The 22991-nt window shown below is 29.2% G+C and overlaps 1 protein-coding gene across 3 annotated transcripts in view; it reads right to left on the reverse strand.

Annotated features, from left to right (window-relative positions):
* Nucleotides 1–3050: 3050 nt before the first annotated feature.
* Nucleotides 3051–22991, reverse strand: part of LOC129966502 (calcium-transporting ATPase sarcoplasmic/endoplasmic reticulum type-like) — a 50321-nt gene continuing 30380 nt past the window's right edge. For 2 of the 3 annotated variants that reach the window (XM_056080932.1, XM_056080933.1), the window contains exons 6-24: nucleotides 21651–21789; nucleotides 20762–20842; nucleotides 20008–20093; nucleotides 19684–19750; nucleotides 18650–18822; nucleotides 17781–17874; nucleotides 16709–16839; nucleotides 15752–15834; nucleotides 14520–14622; nucleotides 13991–14248; nucleotides 12612–12830; nucleotides 11685–11807; nucleotides 10595–10655; nucleotides 10362–10513; nucleotides 9611–10034; nucleotides 8856–9075; nucleotides 7896–8013; nucleotides 6890–7007; nucleotides 3051–4514 (exon numbers count right to left, since the gene is read on the reverse strand). In XM_056080932.1, the coding sequence (XP_055936907.1) occupies nucleotides 4480–4514; nucleotides 6890–7007; nucleotides 7896–8013; nucleotides 8856–9075; nucleotides 9611–10034; nucleotides 10362–10513; nucleotides 10595–10655; nucleotides 11685–11807; nucleotides 12612–12830; nucleotides 13991–14248; nucleotides 14520–14622; nucleotides 15752–15834; nucleotides 16709–16839; nucleotides 17781–17874; nucleotides 18650–18822; nucleotides 19684–19750; nucleotides 20008–20093; nucleotides 20762–20842; nucleotides 21651–21789 (2685 nt within the window). In that variant the 3' untranslated portion in view covers nucleotides 3051–4479. Of the gene's footprint in view, nucleotides 4515–5570; nucleotides 5617–6889; nucleotides 7008–7895; nucleotides 8014–8855; nucleotides 9076–9610; nucleotides 10035–10361; nucleotides 10514–10594; nucleotides 10656–11684; nucleotides 11808–12611; nucleotides 12831–13990; nucleotides 14249–14519; nucleotides 14623–15751; nucleotides 15835–16708; nucleotides 16840–17780; nucleotides 17875–18649; nucleotides 18823–19683; nucleotides 19751–20007; nucleotides 20094–20761; nucleotides 20843–21650; nucleotides 21790–22991 lie in introns of all 3 variants that reach the window. The other variant, XM_056080935.1, reaches the window with a different exon arrangement.

A 22991-nucleotide genomic window follows, 5' to 3' on the forward strand; every position in this document is an offset into this window, starting at 1 on the left:
TTTCAGCTGCCAAAAGACATCGGGATCTGAGCCTATTTGATGCGAATCATGGCCCATTTTTAACTCGAAATTGCACCTGTTTAGATAATCATTAAAATTGTTTTAATGAGCAAAATCTATGTTTTTCCGAGGATTATAATAAATTATTTTTATCAGCTACAAAAATTTTCATTCCATTCCATATACTTACTTAATTTCCACCATTTTTGCAAGGCATACTGTACGGAATTGTACAAAAACTTCAAATTTTATATCTCATCAAAATCTTCCATGAAATTTGTACATTTAAACCACTTTAAACTTCTCCAAATTCTTTCTTTTTTCTCTTATGATTAAGCATCGCTCTTTTTAAATAAATAAAAAAACATTACTTTTCTCGAATAAATATTTTTTTAATCTAAAGAACAATTCAGAATTCAATCTTTGGTACTTAGCGGAATTTTGATAAAAATACCCAATTTACCATTTTTTCCAAACGATTTTTTTTGACTAAAATGTTGCCATATAGAGAATAAAATCTCCTTCTCGAATTATAAATAAATAAAAAGTTAAAGCGCGACAATAAATAAATGATACAATTTCTTGGGTCCAAACACCATGCTTCGAATACTTTTTGATCAAAACTTGTGACACTTTAATGGAAAAATTCTCATAAATTGTCTACCTTTCATTATTCTTTCATTTTCATAATTCAAACTCCAACCGTTATGAAATTAGAGAAGGATACAGAAGCGGAAAGGCGGATTTCCGGATTAAAGGAATCTACTTTCGTTTTCCGACTTATCGATAGGGAGTTTTATATATTTAGATCACCTTTAAATTTGGTATGTTTGTTCCACCGTTTCATTTTTGATAATTTCACATCATAAATGATTTTAATATTGGTTTGAAAATTACAATGACTCCAGGTAACGATAAGATGACATCGAAATATTAAAGAAACCACAATAATTTGCCGAAATAGAAGCATCTCATTGATGATGTACGAAAAAGCGAAAGTAGAATTATAAAAATTTAAAAAATAGTATTGTGATGATAAACTGTTACATATTTTCTATACATACCATTTAATTTTTAGATTTTTAAAGAAAAAAATTAAAAAGGATTAAATTAAATTATATTAATTATTAATAATCAATATATTTTGTTAGAAATTAAAACGATAATTTTATTTTAAATGCAGTAATAATACTGTAATGTGTAACTGCACTTAAATTTTCATAGTACATGATGAATGTTTTTCGTAATAAAATAAGTCCTCTGAAAACACTTTTATTTGATTTTAACCCTTTCTAGGACCGTGGCAAGTATGTTTCCCACCAAATTTATCAATCTTTGTATGAAATTATGTAGGTTGGCATAAGTTCTGACACATTTTTTTAGTAAGTCAGAAACTTAGATGCTTCAGTTCTTTGTCTCGGACAAAATGTGTCTTGATTTGTTACTTAATTATTAATTAACCAAATTAATTAATCAAATTAAATTTATCTAATAAGCTAAATGAATCCCTTTTCTTATTCTAATTTCAAGTCTTAAAATATTTTAATATTATATGACGAGAAAAAAATGGCCCTTTAAAGGGTTAATGATTGTAGAATTTTGTAATTTATTTTTCATGATGTGTAGAGTTTGGAAATCTTGTACACTTGTATATTCCTGATGATAATACTCTATTTTAATATTTCCAGAATTTAACAATCAGTAAGTTAATCTTAAATTAAATAGAATTTTGAAATAATACCAATATATCTACTTAGTGATTAAGTAAAAAAATAAATAGATCTCATGATTAAAAAATTCTGCACATTAATATAATATGTTTTTTAAAAGATGTCTTTAGTGCTTTTCTTAAATTAATCCGCAAGAAAAGGCACAGTTACAAGATGCATATTGGACTGATTCCCTTCAATATTCGATGACAACAAAAGAATGCCTTGAAAATACGCGCGAATGTTCGAGAGCAAAATATTCTGTGATTTGTTAAGAATTTAGACTTAATTAGAAATATTAAAATATTTTAATGGCTCTTACCCTAATGCGAGTTTTCCATTTAAAAATGTAACTGTTAATTTTTTTATTTTTAAATTTATTTTTTATTTTTATTCGGATAAGAATTTTGAATTGGAACTGTGCTGTTGAATTATTTGATGAAGAGACCATAAAATACATAAAATGTTTATGTATTCTAGTCATCTTTTGCATTGAGTTGTATTAAGTAATATGCGACTAATTTTTTTTATAATTTAAGACGTTAATGTAATATGCTACTTTTTATTTGTGATGGCAGCAATTAAGCAATTTGATGAAACGATGGCTCTGAAAATTACTTAGTCTAGGATTCCAAGATGAAGGCCTTGTAACGGTATTAATAAGAGTAGAAGCTGTCGAATAATAAACTTCTAATACATGAACAGGAACAGGAAAACGGCAGTATAAAGAGTTAATGCTAGTTTATTTCTTGTCAGGTTAGAAATTAACGCTAATACCTTCCGAACCATTATATAAAATTACGAATCTGATAAGATTCAGCTAGACTAATTATTACCTCTCTGGGAAAAATGGTTCTGGAAGTATTTGTTAATAGCCGAGGATTCCTCAGAAGAACGTTTTATCTACTAGACAAAATCTCCTTCCCCTGGGGTTAGATGACATAGAATTTTCTATAATGTTTTCAACTAGGAAAAAGGATCATCTAAATTGAGAACTACGCTGTAGAGGCGGATCAGTGCATCATTTGTTGCCTGGAGTATACTAATCTGTAGTTACGGCTTTGTTAGCAGCTCAAATTAATTTTTTTTATTCTTTTTATATAAAAAAAACTGTAATTATAACGTATCGGTGTTCTAAAATCTAGTTACTATGATGCTTGTCCACTTTCCTTTTCTTTTCAAGTATATTTGTTATGTATTAAAGAGAATATACATGCTTGACACATGTGTATATTATTCAGAAGTATTGGAACAGCTGATTGTGTTACAGTTATGTGTAATATATGATCTTGATAGCATTCAATTCAAATGAGACACACAAATAAGAAACAATACAAAAAATGGAGATCATATGTATAATTTTAATGTCTTCTACTGTACAGGGATTTTCAATGTACAAAATTTGATCACGGGCTTGTATGATTGCCACAGGTAAGGACTTTGTGTAAGTTAGAGGATGAACACGCGCATATCAGGACACAGATGATCGCGTGATGGATCCCAATCACGTGACACTTCACGTGACCGAAACGTCTCTACTGATCATCGACCAGATGCCTTCAAAGCTCAAGTTCATTACCAAAAAAGAGGAACAGTGATATACAGTTTTCTTCACAAATATAATTTCAAAAGATTTTAGTCTTAAGAAACCCCCTGCACGATGGGCAATGTCCAGTAAATAGTCTTATAAACGTTCAGCTATTTCCTTCCTACATATTGAACAGTTCGTTGTTGACATTTGGCGCAAGGACTAGTATTTTGAAAAGTTCTGGGTATTTAAAACTCTTTAAAAACTTTATAACATTCATAAATATATTAAAAGTTGTACTGGAAACAAGTAGGGATTTCATTAAAATTAAAATCTTCCTTCTTATCATTCGCGATCCGTTTTTTTGTTTTGAAGTTTAAACTCTGATGAGGGGTAAACCGTTCAATAAATTAAAATGAAAATGAATTTCTAGCTTGGACACTCAGTATTCCTTTTTTTGCTTTGCTTTGCTTAAATAATTACATTTTACAGACAAATTCTTTACATAAAAACTAAACTAGGCTCTAAATGCCAAGGAGACAAAATTGTTACTAACAACATTCTTTAGAACATCACAGTACAATGACTTAAAAAAAATTACGCAACCCTGAAATTCTAGCTAAATAATGCTCTAAGGAAAAAACACTCATATTTGAGAGAATTAGGCACCTCTCTTCGTTCATTTTTGACCAGATAATACTCAAAGATCAAAAAAATAAAAGTCTTCATTATATATTTTTTACAAGTAATTTGACAATCATGCAGACGTTTTATCCGCCTTGGACACTGGCGAGGCTCGCTCAAAGCCGTTTCTGGTATCACAATCCAATTAAATGTCCTGGACGACAAGGCTCCAGAGTCTGGCTTGGTTGGACGGCTTCGGCAATTTCCAAGGTGCACATCCCAGAGATAATTATATATATGTATATATATAAATATCATTCAAGGCAATGGGAGAAAGCTACTGAGACTTCGGTAGCTGGTTCGGAAAAAACACGACACTTTTTTTTTGCGTTTTGAATTATGGCGACTGAAAAAGGTTAAATCTAGTACTATTGACTTGTTGTGATCCCCAAAAGTTCTTCGGAGGCTTGTCTTGAAAAAAAAAAAAAAGAAAAGAAGGATGGTACAGTGACGTAAAACATTTAAAAAATGTGTGTAACTTTCTTTCTCATATTATTTGTACAAGGAGTCATCAGTGGAGAAGCTAGAAAATGAATTGTACTGGAACACGAGCAGAGTTTATTTCTTCTTCATGGCTTCTTTTTCAGGCGCAACTGTAAACAAAAAGAAAAGTGGAAACGAATTCCCGGTGAGAAAAGGAACACACAGCTTAATGTTGTTGTGCCCAATCATTTTTTTTTTTTAGCAACAAGGTTTAAAATTTCGACTGGGTAGGTAAAGAGTTCGGATGAGATTGACATCAGAGACACAGAGAAAGAGAAGAGGGTTCGTCAGATGGAGAGTATGTGTAGGAACAGTTACAGGAGACAAGGAAGAAAATTTTAGAGTATCCAAAATAAAGAAGGCTTAATATTGTATTTCACAAACATGAAAATGCTATCAAAAGAAGTATTATAATTCATTCTGCTCTTATAGCGTCACAAAACATTGCATATCACCATTTTCTACTAATGCTGTACTTTCAATTCCCATTATTCTATAAAACACTTTCAGAATAAAGGAAAGGAAAGTGTAAATATTCATTAATAAGTGCTGATTCGACAATATGTTTACAAAATTCTTAGTAACATTTATATATATATATAAATCATCAGTAAATAATTTAGAAACATTCTGTTAATTTCTATCCATGGAATAAATTCTTTCTAAATAAATCTAAAATTCCGCGAAATCCTATACTACTTTGATTTAAACAGCCTTCTAAGAATATGCAAGAAGCGAAGTGAAATGTTAGTTACAAAACACCAGAAACGTTAAGAATTGTAGAAAAAAAAAAAAAAAAAAGGTTTTGAAGAAATAAACATTTAAAAAAAAGAATACACATTCAGAAGCTAGTTAGAACTTTTGGGCACAACTAAATAAAATAATTAATTTCACTCTAAATGCATCACTTTTAGAACAGGAAAACTTCATGACAGTTTTGCTCAAAAATTTGGAATTTTAAAATAAAAACACATAATAATTATGCATATTTTCCTTTAATTTTTTTTTACTGTAATGAAGTTTAACTGCATAACTATAAAAGCTGCAATTTTTTAAAAAATTTTAATCAGCTAAATTATCAATAAAGCACTAAATATACTATTTAATAAAGCAACTAAAATAAAATATTGAGTAATATAACTAAAAAAAGAAAACCTGTATTGTACCTTAGTAAAATTCACATGCATAACTTGCATTGGAACTAGGAGCTGTCTGTGAACAAAAATTCAAAATACGTGCGATTAATTATGGAATTCATGCATGTTAAGATAAAATTATTGATAAACATTGAGCAAATATTTAAATACTTTGAATGTTAAAAATGCATATTATTAAAATATGAATTTCTAATTAGTAAAGGCATAAATAATCAATGAAAACATTTCAGTATAAAATACTTGATTACTATTTTAAGATTATTTATAAAAGTCCGCATGCATTGAAGGAATTGTAACTGACTGAAAATTGAGGAATATTTTGAAACAAAAATCATTCCAATTAACAAGGAATAAATTCCATGGAAATATTCATTCGAAGGGTTAGATTACAAGTTTTTCAGGGTTGATTTCAAAGGGTGAGAACGAATCATTTCTCATAAAAAACGAAGTCAAGGAAATGTATGAGGGGACAGAATATTTTGAGACCACTCAATCAACTACGCCGAAATCACGGAAAAAATTAAAAACAGCAAAAATACGAATAAGTAAACCGGAAAAAGAACAAGGAAAAAAAAATTCATCCGAATGTAACAAAAAGTTAAAAGAAATTCCTACTTTAAATATCTACGGTATGCAAAACACCCGAGTAAAAGATTCATTTAAAAAGATCAAAATTAAATGAATGATTCGATTGACGAAAAATGTAATTTCGGAAGCAAAGCATTTGTACTTTCGTTTCGCAAAATACGATATAACAACTGAAATTTGTAATGTTTTAAAATCACAATTAAAAAATTTGATAAATAGTTTATAATACTCTATTCAAGCATATTATATGCTTCAAAATTTTCTAAAACTGTCATCAAAAATGACGTTTCACAAAAAAATTGACAAACGTATTCGTTTTAAGACAAAATTAACGAATAATGAAAACGAATTAATTCTAAAATTCTTCCGTTCTTTATATATTTTTTTTAAGAATTTCTTTCATTTATAGTTGAATCGCACTATTTTGAAAAGAATTGTTTTCGTTTCTCCTTGAATTCAGTTGCAACTAGAATCAACGATTTTGATTAAGTGGTCAGTAACAACAGTTAAACGGGATCGGTTGGGTTTTGAAACATTGGAAAAAGAAGAATCAGTCACTGTCACTTTCATCTTCACAGGTTTCAGGTATACAGATAGATTTTGTTTGGAACCTCCGCATTCACCACAGGCAAGAGTCTCAATGGTTTTTCGTGCACATCTTTAGATACCAGAATACCATATGTAAGCAAAATAAATAACCCAGGCAACAATAACAGTTTGGATGTTAGTTTCTTTAGTACCATCAATGTATTTCCTGGCGATGAACTTCAGAACTTCATCTAGCAGGACCACAGGGATGGACATCTTCATCACAGCTATCCATTCTTCACCATTAAGAGGAGTGACAGAGAATACACTCTGAAAAATGAAGGAACAATGATTAAAAACATGATATCACATCTTAATTAGCCAGGAAAAAAACGATAATAATAACCACAATTTTTAACCGCAATTCTTCAGTTCTTGTTCTAGTAATTAAGAACTAGAACAAGTACTGAAAATAATAAGAGCTGAATATCTGAATGCTATAAATTCTTTTTATGTATGAAAAGCTAATTTCTATAAAACTGATTTAATTTATTAAAATAAAAAAAATCCTTTGTCTATCATCGGTTTGAGAAAGTATAAGTTATTTTTTTTATCACTAGCAAACGATAATAATACGAAGACTGAAAATTAAACAGATGCATTTACATAAACGGAAAACGATATTTAAAATTTATTCTGGAATTCTTAGTGAATATTAAACAAATATTGATTTAATCTTATAGAATTCATATTCATATTATTTTGTTATTGTGCATTTAAACTGTTCTTTCCAACACAAATTAATTGAATTTACTTTCCATGTTTAAAAGAATTAAAAATATTATTTGACTTAAGCAAGTAAATAAATTAGTAACATTTTGATTTTCACAACTATAGACATTTTCCATGTGTATTATAATAACGTGATTGTTTGTGAATATTTACAGTTTCATTTTAAAAAATTCAATATAAAATACTTTATAAATAACTAAGCTGCGTTTAACATTTTAAATCCAACTCATTCACTTAACTTCATATTGATATTCTAAAAGAAGATATTTTTTAGATATAAAGTTCGTAAATCAATTATTTTTTTTCAATTAGAGCAACAGAAATTTAATGTTTTCGTAAGTTTATACTTTTCATTGTGTTTTAACCCGAAATCATTTATTGAATCTTAAGTCCAATTATATCGCTATAACAGAATGTGCTACTCACAGACAAGATGTCAACATATAAGATGACGAAGTGAAGAGTCATGGATAGAGCCATAGCACCCAACAGGAATGGGTTAATCCATGGTGGCATGACTGCCAGAGACTGATTCTCAGACAAGCTGGAAGAAGGAAGAAAAAAATTATAAAATATGAAAAAAATATTTGACAATATAAATAAGATACAGAAAATCTTAAAAAATAACAATTTTTCAGTAATTAAACAAAAAAAAAATATTTTCAAAGATTAAATTAAAACGAATATTTTTTTCGAACAAGGATCATGGGCTGAAATACTAGATTTACGGAATCGGACAGTTTGATTAATGCAAGACTTTATTGCCGTATATGAAAATAACTCAAAATTGTTTCAAAATTTTATGTTAGTTTTTTTATTTCGTGGTGAAATAAATGTAAAATTTAAATTCATTCCTCCGTTCATTCTTTAATTCGAGGTTTTCTAATGCGATATACCTATTTTCATTGTTATAATGCTGATTAACTAATTAAATGTTATATATTTAGTTATAAATATAAGAAATCTGTTTCCTTGCACAAAGAAACTTATCAAAACAATTGATGCTTAAATTTAATGTTCTGTTTTATAAATTTATTTTATTGGTTGCACAAATTTATCGTTTCAGTTAGGAAACTGAATGTTGCTATAACGTTGAAGAAAAATGCAAAAACATTTGGGCCTAATGCATAAAAAAAATATGGCGTTAAATGTAAAAAAATATACCAAGACGGTTTTTCGTAATAAATAATTTATTTGGATTAAACTGAAATTGTTTAATTCGTTAAACCACCAGTTGACATATTTCAACAAAAATTATCAAAAACTGTAAATTTAGTATTAAAACGCAAGAAAATCAATGTATAAATTAAAACTCAGAAGAGATTTTGAATGAGAAGAGACTTAGTCACATGCAAATGCGATTTGCAATTCAAAAGGAATTCATACCTGTTCATGGCGTTAAGCATTTCAATGGTTACCAGTACAGACAGAGCCATGGTCATGGGGTGAGGATCTTTGAAGACGGAGCATTCATGTCCAGCGAATTTCTCTGGATCAGTGAAGCATGACAAGTGATGAGTGAGTTGCCAGTATGAGAGGTGAGGACCATCAGGGGCAACCATGAACCACCAGGCAGCAGCACCGACAGTGGCAGCTCCGACGTAACCTTGATAGATATCAAACACCATATTAAAAGAGGTGAAAGCTTTCAAATCAATTTAATTCATGCTTTGAGTTCAATTAAGCCCCCAGGTATATTATTAGAAGAGCCAATTTTTAATTCAAGACTATTATTTAATCATAATGTGCATAATGTAATGCAAATAGTTTTTGCTTAGATTAATCTATTTACGGAAATTTATTATTTTGTTCTGTTTATTTATTACTATTAATACAAGTTAGAAACCAGAGGCCTGGTCTTTTGATGAAATGAATGGTAGTTTTCATTGTAGAAATACTCCTTTATGTGAATACTACAAAGTTTACTTTTCCATTTAGGGCAATAGTATTGCAAAAGAGTAGAATAAAAACCTTTACAGGTTAATTAGATAGCAGCAATTATAAATGCACTCGTCTTTGAATCTCTCAGTATTAAAAATATCCAAACACCCTTACTCACATTTCTTCAGTTTTTAAAAATTAAACACCACAGAGCATTCAAGTCACCGTTATAGAATAAAAAAAAGATATCTTTTATTCACCTCCAATAGCCATGTAACGGAAGAACAACCATCCAGTGATGAGACCCTCATCAGCCTTCCTTGGTGGCCTGTCCATGATGTCAAGATCAGGTGGATTGAAACCCAAGGCAGTGGCGGGAAGACCGTCAGTGACCAAGTTGACCCACAACAGTTGTACTGGAATGAGAGCTTCTGGCAGACCAAGAGCAGCAGTGAGGAAAATGCTTACGACTTCACCAACATTGGAAGAGATGAGATAACGGATGAATTGTTTCATGTTGTTGTAGATGGCACGGCCTTCTTCAACAGCGGCGACAATAGTGGAAAAGTTATCATCAGCCAACACCATTTCAGCAGCAGATTTGGCGACAGCAGTTCCAGATCCCATAGCAATACCGATCTCAGCCTTTTTCAAAGCGGGGGCATCATTTACACCATCTCCAGTCTGAAACGATACAGTAATTTTCATTTTAACCATATATTTTGTCATGAACTTTAAAAAAAATATCATTACATCTCATTCATTCGGTAAATTAACAAAAAGCGTATGAATTGATTTCATTAAAGCAAAGAAGTTCATTTAATTATTATTATGTGATAATAGAAAACATTATTTGAAATTAAAAGTATATTTGATTAACTAAGATCTTTTCCTTGCTTGTAAAAGTTATTTATAAAGATTTATTTAAAAATCTTTTACTAAAAATATTATTTAAATAATTAATATTTAGATAAAGCAAATTATAAAAGGAAATAGGTTCAGTTCTCTTACCATGGCAGAAATTTCACCATCAGCTTGCAAGAACTCAACAATTTTGCTCTTGTGAGAAGGTTCGACTCGAGAGAACAGCCTAGACCGTTGTACAGCTTTCCTTTGCTCGCTGACTGGCAAATCATCGAATTCCCTTCCGGTGTAAGACATACCTAAGCAATAAAGAATATGTTGATGATATCTGCATTTTAGATTTAATGAAAAGAAATGGTTGAAAATGAAACATTAATTACCAGTGCAATCCTCATCTTCTTCGAATACACCAATCCTTCGGCAGATAGCCTCAGCAGTGGCCTAAATGTAAAATGAATGATTTTAAAACAAATATATTTTGTTATTGTTAGCGTACTCAGTCTATAAAACTATTTGTTAGTTAAATAAATAAATATAAAAATGGATTTATTTATAAGATTATGTAAAAATTATCTTGATGTTACACAAAACTCATTTAATACGATTTCAGAAATAATTTTTTTATATAGATTCGTTTATGTAATAAAAAGCAACTAATTATAAATGTATGCGGATCCAGAAACATTATAGATAAACACTTATTTGATAAATTCTTTAAAAAACCTTAAATGAATTAAAATTATGATTCTAAAATGAACATTTACATCATCAAATGTAGATAATTGTTTTATCAAAATCTCTATAATATGGAGTTTGGGGGGGGGGAACTAGGAACTTATTTTTTTTTTTTATCTTATCTCACTCTTTTCATGACTTATTTTATTTTGCATCTCTTGATTTTACCTCTGACTTAAAATTACATTTAATTTTATATTAATTGTGTAATAAACTATCAAGGAAACGTTTTACAAATTTATTTTCAAAATTAAGTCGTCACAGCGCCCGTTCTGAACAATTGCAGATCTGTCTGATTTAATCGATAATAAATTTAAAAGCAAGAAGGAATAAAGAAAACAATATATCAGGAAAGATTTTATATTTCTCGTGGAAGTTAAATGTGATGTTACATTTAGATTCACTTTCGAGCCTTGAATATATCAGGACTGAGCACCAGAACTCTTAATGATGATGTTTAGATATAGTTTCATAGACGATAGATTTAAGACATTTCTTTTTGTATGATATTTTTGACAATCACTTTTTGATAAGAGATTTTATAGCTTTATGCATTTTCAAAATAAACTTTTGAATATGCCGAAAATAACCAGGCTCGTATCCATCAAAATTCATGTCGATATAATAAAAATTTCTTAAACCTATCCAATTTTTGAAGTGTTATATGCATATTTTTTATAATATACATCTTTCATACGTAATTTTTAAGAAAAGAATAGAAAGTAATATATGAACCTTGTTGTCTCCAGTGATGACAATGACACGAATACCAGCATCTCGGCAGCGCCTGATGGAGTCCATGACTTCCTTCCTTGGTGGATCCAACATTCCAACAACACCAACAAAGGTCATGTTTACCTGTAGGAAGTACAATTAGCATTAATATACAGAACCATCAGTTTAATGATTTTGTAAGAAATATTTTTAATATCAATATAGAGAATTATTGTTTAGATTTATCTGTAAGTCGTACATTTAATGTAAGTATATCGAAATGGCGTTTTGATTATTTCTAAATATTTTGAAACAAAAAGAAGCTACTTACTATAAATTAAGCTCTGAGTTTATTTAAAATAAACATAAAAATGTCAAAATTAGAATTTTAAGACTAAATATAAAAATGAACCTCAAAGATTAAGGTGACTTACTCTATTATAATAAACAAAGATCTGTAAATTTTGTGTTTATGCGAATATGAAGCGAGGATATTAAGATTCATGTTATTTCGTAGCGATTTCATTATGATGGAGAGTTTGTTAATTTTCTTAAGTGTTTATACTACGTTTTATACATTTAACAGAATCATTCAAATTAAATACAGTTTATGTCTCGCATATAACATTAGATAAAATTCATCAGATTTATTTACTCTAATTTCTAACTTTACATGTTTTTGATATAAACTAACCGATTATATCGAGTTTCAAACAATTCATAAACTTTTGCTGTTATTTCTTTAGTTTATCTTTAAGCATATGATTGCAAGAAAACGATAATTTTTATAAATCAGTTACATTTTATTTTTACGATTATTTTACAGTTGCTTCTTTTATGTTTATTCTAAGATGAAAATCTACGATTTATAAGATTTTAAAAGTATATATTGAGAACAGAGATCTAATGTACTAATTTGAAATTGAAACAAATTCAAAGGATACATACTTCATAGTTGATGAATTTGGTTGAATCAGCCAAGTCCATTTCCTCAATCTTTGGTGGGTTATCAATGGTGGCAAGAGCCAAGCACCTGAGAGTGTCACGTCCAGTACCGTAGACCTTGGTGGTTTCAATGATCTTGTTCATCATTGCAGATGTCATGGGTACCTTGGTGTTTCCAACGCGGACATGGCTGCACCTATCCAAAACACCTTCGGGAGCTCCCTGTGAAGTCACAAAAAAGAAAGTTTAGTTCACGAGTCGTATACAGGAACACATGAGGCATGGCATCAATTAATTTTCCCTTCACAGTTTAATTTTTTTCTTGAAATAAAGAATATATCTGAATCTATCTTTCATAATTGCCGAAGCAAATGACACGAGATTTTGTAGAATGTTCCTCCATTTTCAGAAGATGCATTTCTCTCTTTTCCAAAGAATGAAGATATATTTATATTAAACTACCATCCCTCTTCAATTGCCCTATTTATAGTAAAATTGTTTCTGAAGAAATTTATTTTGCAGTGAAAAAAAGTTGCTTACTCAGTTTGAAATTTCGTAATTCATTTTTTCAGAAGCATTAAGATTTATTATGTTTTGGAATCCTTTTATGCTCTATAAACAGATACTTCGACAGAAAATCGAAACCTAGAAATTAAAATCTAGGAAAACTATCAAAATTATCCATCAGTTAAAGATAATCCAGCTCTTAAACTTCATTGAAAACCTGAACCCGACATTATAATTTTCAGAAATTCAAAAATAAGAACCCAAAAGCCCACTTTAATTACAATTTATTGTTTTTGCTACAGTGATGCGATTTCCCTCTAAACACCAAATTGAGCCATAACTTTTTAATATCAGATAATCTTATTTAAATTTGTCTCTGAATTTGTTTGATTTTTTATCACTAATTTATTACATATGGTATTGTAACACATATTACATATTTAGTCATACTTCATAAATTTAAACTTGCTTAGTTATGAAGATGAGGTACAAGATTCTAAGAATAAGACAGCGGCCAATAATCCATGCACCGAAATAGGATGAGCCCAGCACGAGATAACAGAATGTCGAACTCAAAGAGATTAGAGGAAGATTCATTATGAATAGTAATTTTAACACAATATTACAATACCCTGGGAATTTAAAAATATTAAAAGAAATTATGGAAAAGATTTCCAGCCTTTTACCAACAGTTTTAAAGATTCTTTAAACTTTAGTTGACTGTTTTCTTATGCAAAAACTTGGTAGTTAATGAGTCAATAGTCCTAATCCAGTCAAAATAATCCTTGTTTATATGGCTTAGTTCTGTGGCAATGGGGTGACTGGTTGTAAAAAAAAATATCATGCACCAATTGTTTGAAAAATATATCTCTTACCTTAACGAACATCTTGGGTCCAGATCCAAGGCGAGAGACTTTGGTTGGAACGCAATAGCTGCTCATGGATTTACGATCACGGGAGAATTCCAGAGTGAATTCCTTCTTCCACATGCTCTGGATGGCGTGGTTGACAGTCAAAGCAGCATCGCGGCGGGACTTGCCAGATTTGTCGAAGTTCCATGGGTTTAGTTTCTCAGCGAGGACAATCAAAGCGGTCTCAGTGGCCTCTCCGACTTTCTCAAAGCATTGTTTGTACTAAAAGAAGAGATTCACAAATTGGAATAATTTAGCACTGCGTTAATAAGAATAATTAAGCCGTTTAAAGCATATGACGCATTTTATTGAATTTAATTATTATGATTAATTAACAGAATAATCTATACTAGAATAACAAATAAGTACCATACTAAATGTAATTTAAAATAAATAATAATACAGTTTAAAATACTTAAAAAATTATTTGATTAGGAAATATAAAGATGTTTATCTTCAGTAACATTTGTAAGTCAATTCTTTAAATAAATACCTCATTGAAATCAATACTGGAGTCATTGCACATGGCGCAGATGGTAGCCAACTCATATAAAGCTTCATAATCGCCTGTCTTAGCCTTGGCACCGTTGAAGAAACTAAAAGGAAGAAAATAATGATCAGAAACCTATTTAAATAATTATCCTTCTTTAAAAATTATTATAGCTATATACGATATGTTTATCATAGTAACATAAAAAATTATTTATAACTTTGTGATCTATTTTAAAAGCAGTCTTTAAAAATCAAACACATATTTTAATTATCCCACAATTTTTAAGTGATGAAGATTTCTTCTTTATGATGCATTTATTGCAGATGTAGTACACAAAATATGTTGAAAAAATGCTTAGTGCAATTATTGATATTAATATGCATATTATAAACTCATGATTTTATCATATATGCATTTTCATTGGGTTGTTTCCTTTTGATATAGAGTGCTAGCAAAAACATTTTGAGCAAACTTAAGCACATACAGACTAGAAATTATTACTTAAAAACAAGTGTCGAAAATTGCAACGTAAAACAACTAAGGAAACCCTGTGATAATGAAACAGCAAGTTTGATTTCTGGCAGAATTATTTTCAGAGACTTAACTACATTCTGTAGGTAATTGAAGGTAGGTAATTGAACTAGATTCTGTAGGTAACTGAAAATCCTTGAGAAACCAGACAAAACAATGTGCAGTAGTGTTTCAGTACCATGTTAAGAACTAGCGTTGAAGGAAATGATTTACTTGATGGAAAAATCTTTTGGATAATCCGAGATGAAGTGTCTATAAATATCTGAAGTCTAAGAAAAATGGATATTTGAAGTAAAAAAAAAAGCTCCTGTGGGTATCTGAAAATCCATGAGAAATTGGGTAATATAATGTGCAACAACATTTCAGCTTCATTATATGGACTAGGTTTGAAAGAAATGTTTTATTTAGCTGTCAACAGTTTAATAAAAAAATATCTTTGATTGTCTAAGAAATATTCTCGAAAATATGTTCTGGTAAGTAAACATTTGTCATTATATGATATCCTACACATACCCTACACCGTTTCAACAATTCCTCTGTAGAAAATGTGTTGTATTTGCGATAGCATATTTGTACGAAAAAATGTATTTGTCTCTACATGCATGATCTATCATTGAAGTTTGTCTCAGAACTTTTAACTCACTCTGTTATACGTATTCCAAAGAAAAAAAACTTCATGAATCTCTTTTTAATATACTTACACATCACCAATGGGTTCGTATGTTGATCCAGTAGCTTCGAATTCAAAGAACTTGGGATCATCAGCCTTCTCAACAATGAAGAACTAAAAGAAAAATTTCAAGAATATTACTAATCTTTTAATCATTATAAAAATGTAAAATTAAATTACCAAGGAGAAACTTTATATTATGGGCTACCCCTCCTGCAAGTTTTATTAATTTATGTCATTCTGATTAAAGAATTAACCATAAATAAATTTTATAATGATTGAATTAAACAAGTTTTTTATAACTACTGTCTACCTGCAATTCCCGATATTTTTCCTATCCCAATTATTAAATCTTGCAATATTTTACTTAATTTATTCTAATTTTTCCACAAAAATGTCCTGTAGCATCTGCCTTGATTTTTTATAAACGTTTCAATATTCGAATAATAACGAAATAAGTACGAAAGCCTTAAAAAAAAAAAAAGGATTAAATTCGTTCTATATTACAAAATGAAATTTCAGAAATTGTAAGAGCTGGCTGATAATTCATAAATAGTAAGAAAAAGTTCTAGATTAAGTATATTGATAGAAGAGTGGAAAGTTTGATATTGCCAGAGAAATGGATCTTTTCAACTTTCCCGTTTGTAAGTTTTGTTTTACTTAAATTGTATTCTAATAAATTATAAAGTAAGCAACAATAAATTTATGAAAATAAGTGAATAGAATTTTTGCCTTAATTAGCAGACTCTAAATAAACAGAATGTTTGTACTAAATTCAAAATTAAATCCGAGAACATTAAGCATGATCGTGGGACAAAAGACTTCTTAAAAAATACCACTTGTCGCAGATTCTACATTCATTATGCTTTCCACCATAGCATTATTTCAAATATATAACTATTTTTCATGGTCTCAATTAATTGTTAACTGATTTTTGCAGATTTATGCTTTCGATATTGAAATAAAAAAATCATCGAATCTTTCTTACCCTGCTGACAGACATCTGGTTGGTGGTAAGAGTTCCAGTTTTGTCAGAGCAAATGACAGATGTGCAACCTAAAGTTTCTACGGAGGGAAGAGACCTCACAATGGCGTTCTTCTTGGCCATTCTCCTGGTGCCTAAGAAAGATCAAAAAGAAAAAAAAGTTAAGAAACAAAATAGCCTATTTGAAACAAAACAATTTTCAATTCCTTTTTATGTATCTAAAAATGCAGAAAGAATTTAAACTATATGTGATGGTCCGTTCGATAATGCAAAAGGAAATCAACCCTTATTTCGGTTTCACTGATACTTTAAGAAAACAATCTAAAAGTTCTTTAAAACGGTATACAATTATTGTACACATAAAAAATAAACCATACAGAAAATACTAATATAATCCTAAAATAGTGGATATTCTCAGTATTTAATAGCCACTCTATTAGCAAAAGATATCTCTATGATGTTGTAACAATATTGCTGGGCGTTTCATGCTTATAGGTAAGATTTTATGAACGTAAAATGAAGAAACTGTTTACAGAAAAATATATAGTAATCTAAGTAAAAATATATATTAGTAGGAAAGTATTATAATAAAATTTAGTGGCCATAGTGGTCCTGCGTCAGTGCCAGTTCAAAATCAGAATCCATAGAAAATCGGGTGTGTATATAAACCTCATACATTTTAAATTCGCCATGAGACTAATTTTTGATGGGGTGCAGAGATGTTTGCCACCTCAGGCAGTATCTTCGAAAGCGTATGATTGTTTAAAATTACAAAGTCTACATACAAGTTCAAACTATCCTGCATATAGTTTCAAATTGGGTGTTCCTGTAATTGAATTGATCAAAATCTCTTATCGTCTTAAAGTTCTATGATAAATTTTGTAGTGTATTTTAACAATTTTATGTATCTTGTTTTATTTATTGAACTCAGATTTCCAAGATGTCAAACATATCCACAAAAGGTAAAGGACAATTGAAATAAGAAAGAATAAATGGGATTGGGAAGCCAGTTTCCCCTTTTTTTTCCCCCAAAGAAGACTGGAAAAATGTACTTTCAAAAAAAAAAATACTTTACCTAAAGCCAAGCAAGTTGTAATTACAGCTGGGAGACCTTCTGGAATGGCAGCAACAGCCAGAGCTACGGCGATCTTGAAATAGTAAACAGCGCCCTGTAATTGAAAATACCATTTATTAAGTATATTAAAATGGAGCGCATTTCTATCGAATTTCAGGAGATCACCTTAACTCATCAAATAAGGGGTGAGTATAAAGCAAAATAAAAAAGAGATCCGAACTTTTCGTCAGAAACATCAAACGTTGTAATGTTTTAAGCTTACTTAAAATCGTACAAATTCGTTTCTCTTTATATTATTTTGCAAATTTCACTCTTAATTATAATAATGATGACCTGCATATAAATATACATGAAATACCATCATAAGATGGGTTAAAAACGCGGGAGTAAAAGGTGAAAAAAAATTTTAACATGTTTAATATAATTAAAAAAAAAATAGTGTAAATGTTGTTTGAAGATAAAGTCAATAACAATGAAGAGACACTTTTTAAGAATCTAATGTGAAAATGGATTTTGTGCTGTGATATGCTTTGAAATTATTTAGGAAGAAACATTAATACTTCGTTTCATTTTAAATAATAATAATTTAAAAAAATTAAACTCTTTTCTGATGGGTACAGATTATCCAAGATCTGTTAAACTTAATAACTCCAAGTCAAATGATCTGCACTATAAGACATTTTGGATAACTTTTGTATTATGCACATCATATGATGAACCGCATAATTTATAATTAATATCTAGTATATAAGCAATTACTCTATCAAAAATAATTAAAAAAAATTATCATCACTATTTTCACAAAGAAAATCATTGTATGATAAATGAAAACATGGCTTGTTTTTGCAATGAAGTTAGTATTTTTGTACCTTGATCCATGATCCACCATGAGCGGGATCATTGAAGTGACCAATGTTGATGGCCCAGACGGCAACGCAAATGATGGAAATAACTTTGGACAGCTGCTCACCGAATTCGTCAAGCTTCTGTTGCAAGGGTGTTTTCACTTCCTCGGTCTCAGTCATCTCAGTTCGGATCTTACCTGGGGATAGGAAAAAGGTTTTTTTAATGAGTAAGAAGGAGAGAATCAATCATATATAAATTTTTAATGTGGTTAACTTAATGGAAAAGGAAGAAAAAAATATACCAAACATTTTAATCTAGCAAGTGAAAGTGTGAATTTGAAGAAAAATAACTTTGGCACAAATTTTAAGGGGAAATAATTTGATACAAATCTTAAAGGGACCATCTGCAAAAGAAGAAGCTAGCCTACAATGCAAAGTTGTGAAGTTTATAAAGAATGGTAGCAAAGTGTTCACAGGAGGAGGATCGATCTAATTAAAACGCTAAATTGAGGACAGACTTATTGAATGAAGGGTTTACACTGATGGCACAGTGACGACGGGGCAATATGGTATAAATATTGCAGGCGCCAATTTGTAGGGTGTCCTAGAAAGATTAAAGTGTTTATACCACTTTTCAATGGCAAAAATACAAGAGAAGGCAAAAAAAGATGAACCATTATTTGGGTGTCATTTACGATTGCTAAGTCATTGATGAGACTTGAAAAAAACCGTAATTATCTTATATCTGTGTCGATTTAGTGATTAGCATGTATTAGTGAAACTTTTTTCATTTTTGGTAGAGTAGTATATGCAGCTGCAGAAATCTAAGTAACCAGAGACCCACCAGTAACCATATAGATGACACTCTTTATAAAACCAAGTAGATAAAAACCCAGGTATAAAAAAAACCGTTTGTTGTACCGGGGATTGTACAACTAATTACTAATGGATAACGAGCAGCAAATTAATTTAATCAAAAGTTGTAAGTGAATTTAAATTATGAAGAGAAGAAGAAAAAGGAGCAAATTAAAGGAACTAAAATGAAAATTTAAATTTACCAATAGCTGTGTCTAAACCAGTTCCAATGACAATGCCACGAGCTTTGCCAGCAGCAATGTTGGTACCCTAGAAAATGAAAGATAGAGATTTATTTGATATTTCATCAAAAGCATAATCATATTTTGAATTTATAAAGTTAAAATAAAACTTATAATTATTCACTTAAATTTAAAAATCTTTTACTGGCTTTAAAAAATATGTTCATAACATAAAAAAAAACTATATTTTTTGAAGTTAATAGCTTTATTATAATTATGATAATTCTTAGAAAATATCATGTAATTATATTCTATTCTTTATAAAAGATAGAATATGTAACTCACTGAGAAAAGAATATTCTTCTTGTCTTGGTTTACAGCCCTAACATCTGGAATGGCGTCTGTGTGCTTGATGACGGAAACGGATTCACCTGGAAGCAAGAGATTTCATATTAATTAATTTATTTGAATCGATTAATGATGCAAAAATTTCACCATTTGGTTTTTTCCGTATATCATTTTGATATCGATATCAATGTTTTAAAATATATTAATTATCAAAGATTCTCTATTGTAGTTATTCCAGTTAAAATAAACTGTTCATAATTTACAATAAAAAAGAGAATAGAATTCAAGAATATTTTAGGAGGTTTTATGAAAAAAATAATTATGGGATTGAATAAAAATATAATATTTTAAAAGAATTAAACTTGCATAATAATTCCATCTTTTAACATTTTTAACTTCTTAAAATTTTAACCAATTATTAGAATTCTTATTTCCATACTTATTAAAACTTTTCTAACTTATTAAAACGAAATTTCTACTAATAAGAAATAAACTTGATTTAAAGAAAATTATATTTAAACAATTCATTCTTAATTTTGAATATGTTTTCATATCATATATTGAAAATTAGTACATCTTAAAACATCATTCATTTTTTTATTACTAAGTTAAGCAAGAATAATATATATAACAATTTATAAATAGAATTCAAATATAAAATTATGATACTCAAGGACTGAAAAATTAATTGAATGAATTCGAATAATTTTTTTTAATTATGTAAAATAAGAAAAAAATAAATGCTACTTACCAGTCAAAATGGACTGATCAACCCTCAAAGTTGTGGAAAAAATTTTCATCAATCTAATATCAGCAGGGACTTTGTCACCAACTGTATAGTAAAGAATTTTTTTTTAAATTCACAAATAATTTTAACTTCATAACAATAATTTGGTCATGCATGTATTGATTAATAAATAGATATGACATTACAGCAAAATTACAGAAGCTCATTAAAATTAATTGAAGGAAAAAAAACGCAAAAAGTGTTTCAAGTCTTTGTTTATAAAAAAAAATGTTTATCTTCTTTTCAACCAACCTTTAATAGATACGAATTGTGTACAAATATATACAGTAGTATTTGTGGAAAAATATTCATTGAATTAATAGAAAATAATTAATGAATATTTAGGATATTACAAATTTAAAGAGCATTTTTACTGATTTAATAGTACAAGATGAAGATGCAACTTTGTTTTCTTACTCCACTTTTGTAATTTGTTAGACGCAAATCTCACACTCATCTGCAGTGATTCAGACTTTATAAAACTCAAATAATCAAATTTATGGGAATTGACTAACATTTTACTTTCTTTGCTTTACATTTCAATGATTATACCAAAATATCTATACATTTATATCGTTTAAGACTTAGTTAACGGAAATAATTACATGTCAGAGATTCTATAAATTAAGATTTTTTAAGGTACAAATTTACAAAGTCGTAGACTTTTACGATTGTATAAACTTGGACCATTTTTGCTTATTCTGCAATATAGACGAGTTTGTGAAAATGATATTTATGTTTCTCTGCTTTGATCATAATTTGTTTGCTATGAATTTCACAATCCTTCGCCAACTAACGATAACTCTTATATTTTAGAATACAATTTGTCTGACTGTATTGTAGTTTTCCTTACCAGACACTTCAACGATGTCACCAGGGACGATGTCTCTGGCTTTAATTTTTTGTACACCAGCTTTGTCTTGTCTGACGACTTTTCCCATTTCTGGTTCATATTCTTTTAAGGCTTCAATGGCGCTTTCAGCATTCCTTTCCTGAAAACAGAAGAGAATAAAATCAGTTCGTTTCGAGATTCTTTTGTAAATAAATGAGATGAAACTGAAATCTAATCATTTTAAAGATCACATTTGATTTCTAACTACTAAAAATGCCAATTTAAAATTTTCTATAGATAACAACAGTATCACTTAGCGTTGAGAAAAGAAGATGATTATCCCTTTTACAAGTTTAACATATAGCATTTCTGTAGAATTATTGAAAAATGTATTTATTCACTTATTAAATTTCAACTTCAGCCTTCATATTTAGTCACTTTAATCATTAGTAGCAGCCGATTCACTGCAAGTTTTTTTTTATTAAATTACTAAACAAGTTGCACATATCACTGAAAAATGATTAAAAAAACGATTTATATGATGCGGAAATATTGTAAAATCTTAACAATCGGTTAGCATTTCTTAAATTGCAAGAAAATAATGAGTATTTTAGAAAATAAACATATTTATTTAATTTAATTTTTCAATTTATAAAGAGGAAATTTTGTCATCGATTTCACTTTCCTATTCACTTTCACTTTCCTATGTGCTAGAGGTTTAAAGTTTCCCATTCTTGCATTTCTCGACAGAAATATAGTATTTAAGTATTTTTAGAATGCAGTCATCGGTTAATTATTATTTAAAATAAATTTTGATTCCATAGGCATGGCAACATTTAGCAGCGAATTCGAAAAACAATGGATCTCAAGTTAAAAAAAATTCAAATAAAAAAGTCTGACATTTAACTCATTTATAAAAGTTTATTTTCTTCTAAAAAACTAATTAGATTTTATTTTAAATAGAATGGATTTTGTAAGAAATGCTTTTTAGCAAAACAGTCATCATAATAAAAATAAGCATGGAAATGTGTAAATACACAAAGATAGCGTAGAAAAAGTCAGAATATTTTTAGAAATTTTGCCAAGATTATTTTTAAAAAGACGGCCACAGAGTCTTACAAATATTAAAAATACATTTAAGTGAAATTCTACGCCTTCTACATTGTTTGTCTAATGCTTCACAAAATAAAAAAAAATAACCAACGGACTTCAAATATTCGAGAATGGTAATTGTTTCTTTGAATTTTAGAGCTCAAATCGATGTTTTAGTTTCCAGCAAATTTTAAAAGTCTTTAAATTTCTTTTTAATTGAAATAATTTGGAATTTTGATACGAAATGGCAACGAGCAAACTTTTAGAATA

The sequence above is a fragment of the Argiope bruennichi genome, chromosome 4 (assembly GCF_947563725.1).
Source record: "Argiope bruennichi chromosome 4, qqArgBrue1.1, whole genome shotgun sequence".
NCBI classification, from domain to species: domain Eukaryota; kingdom Metazoa; phylum Arthropoda; class Arachnida; order Araneae; family Araneidae; genus Argiope; species Argiope bruennichi.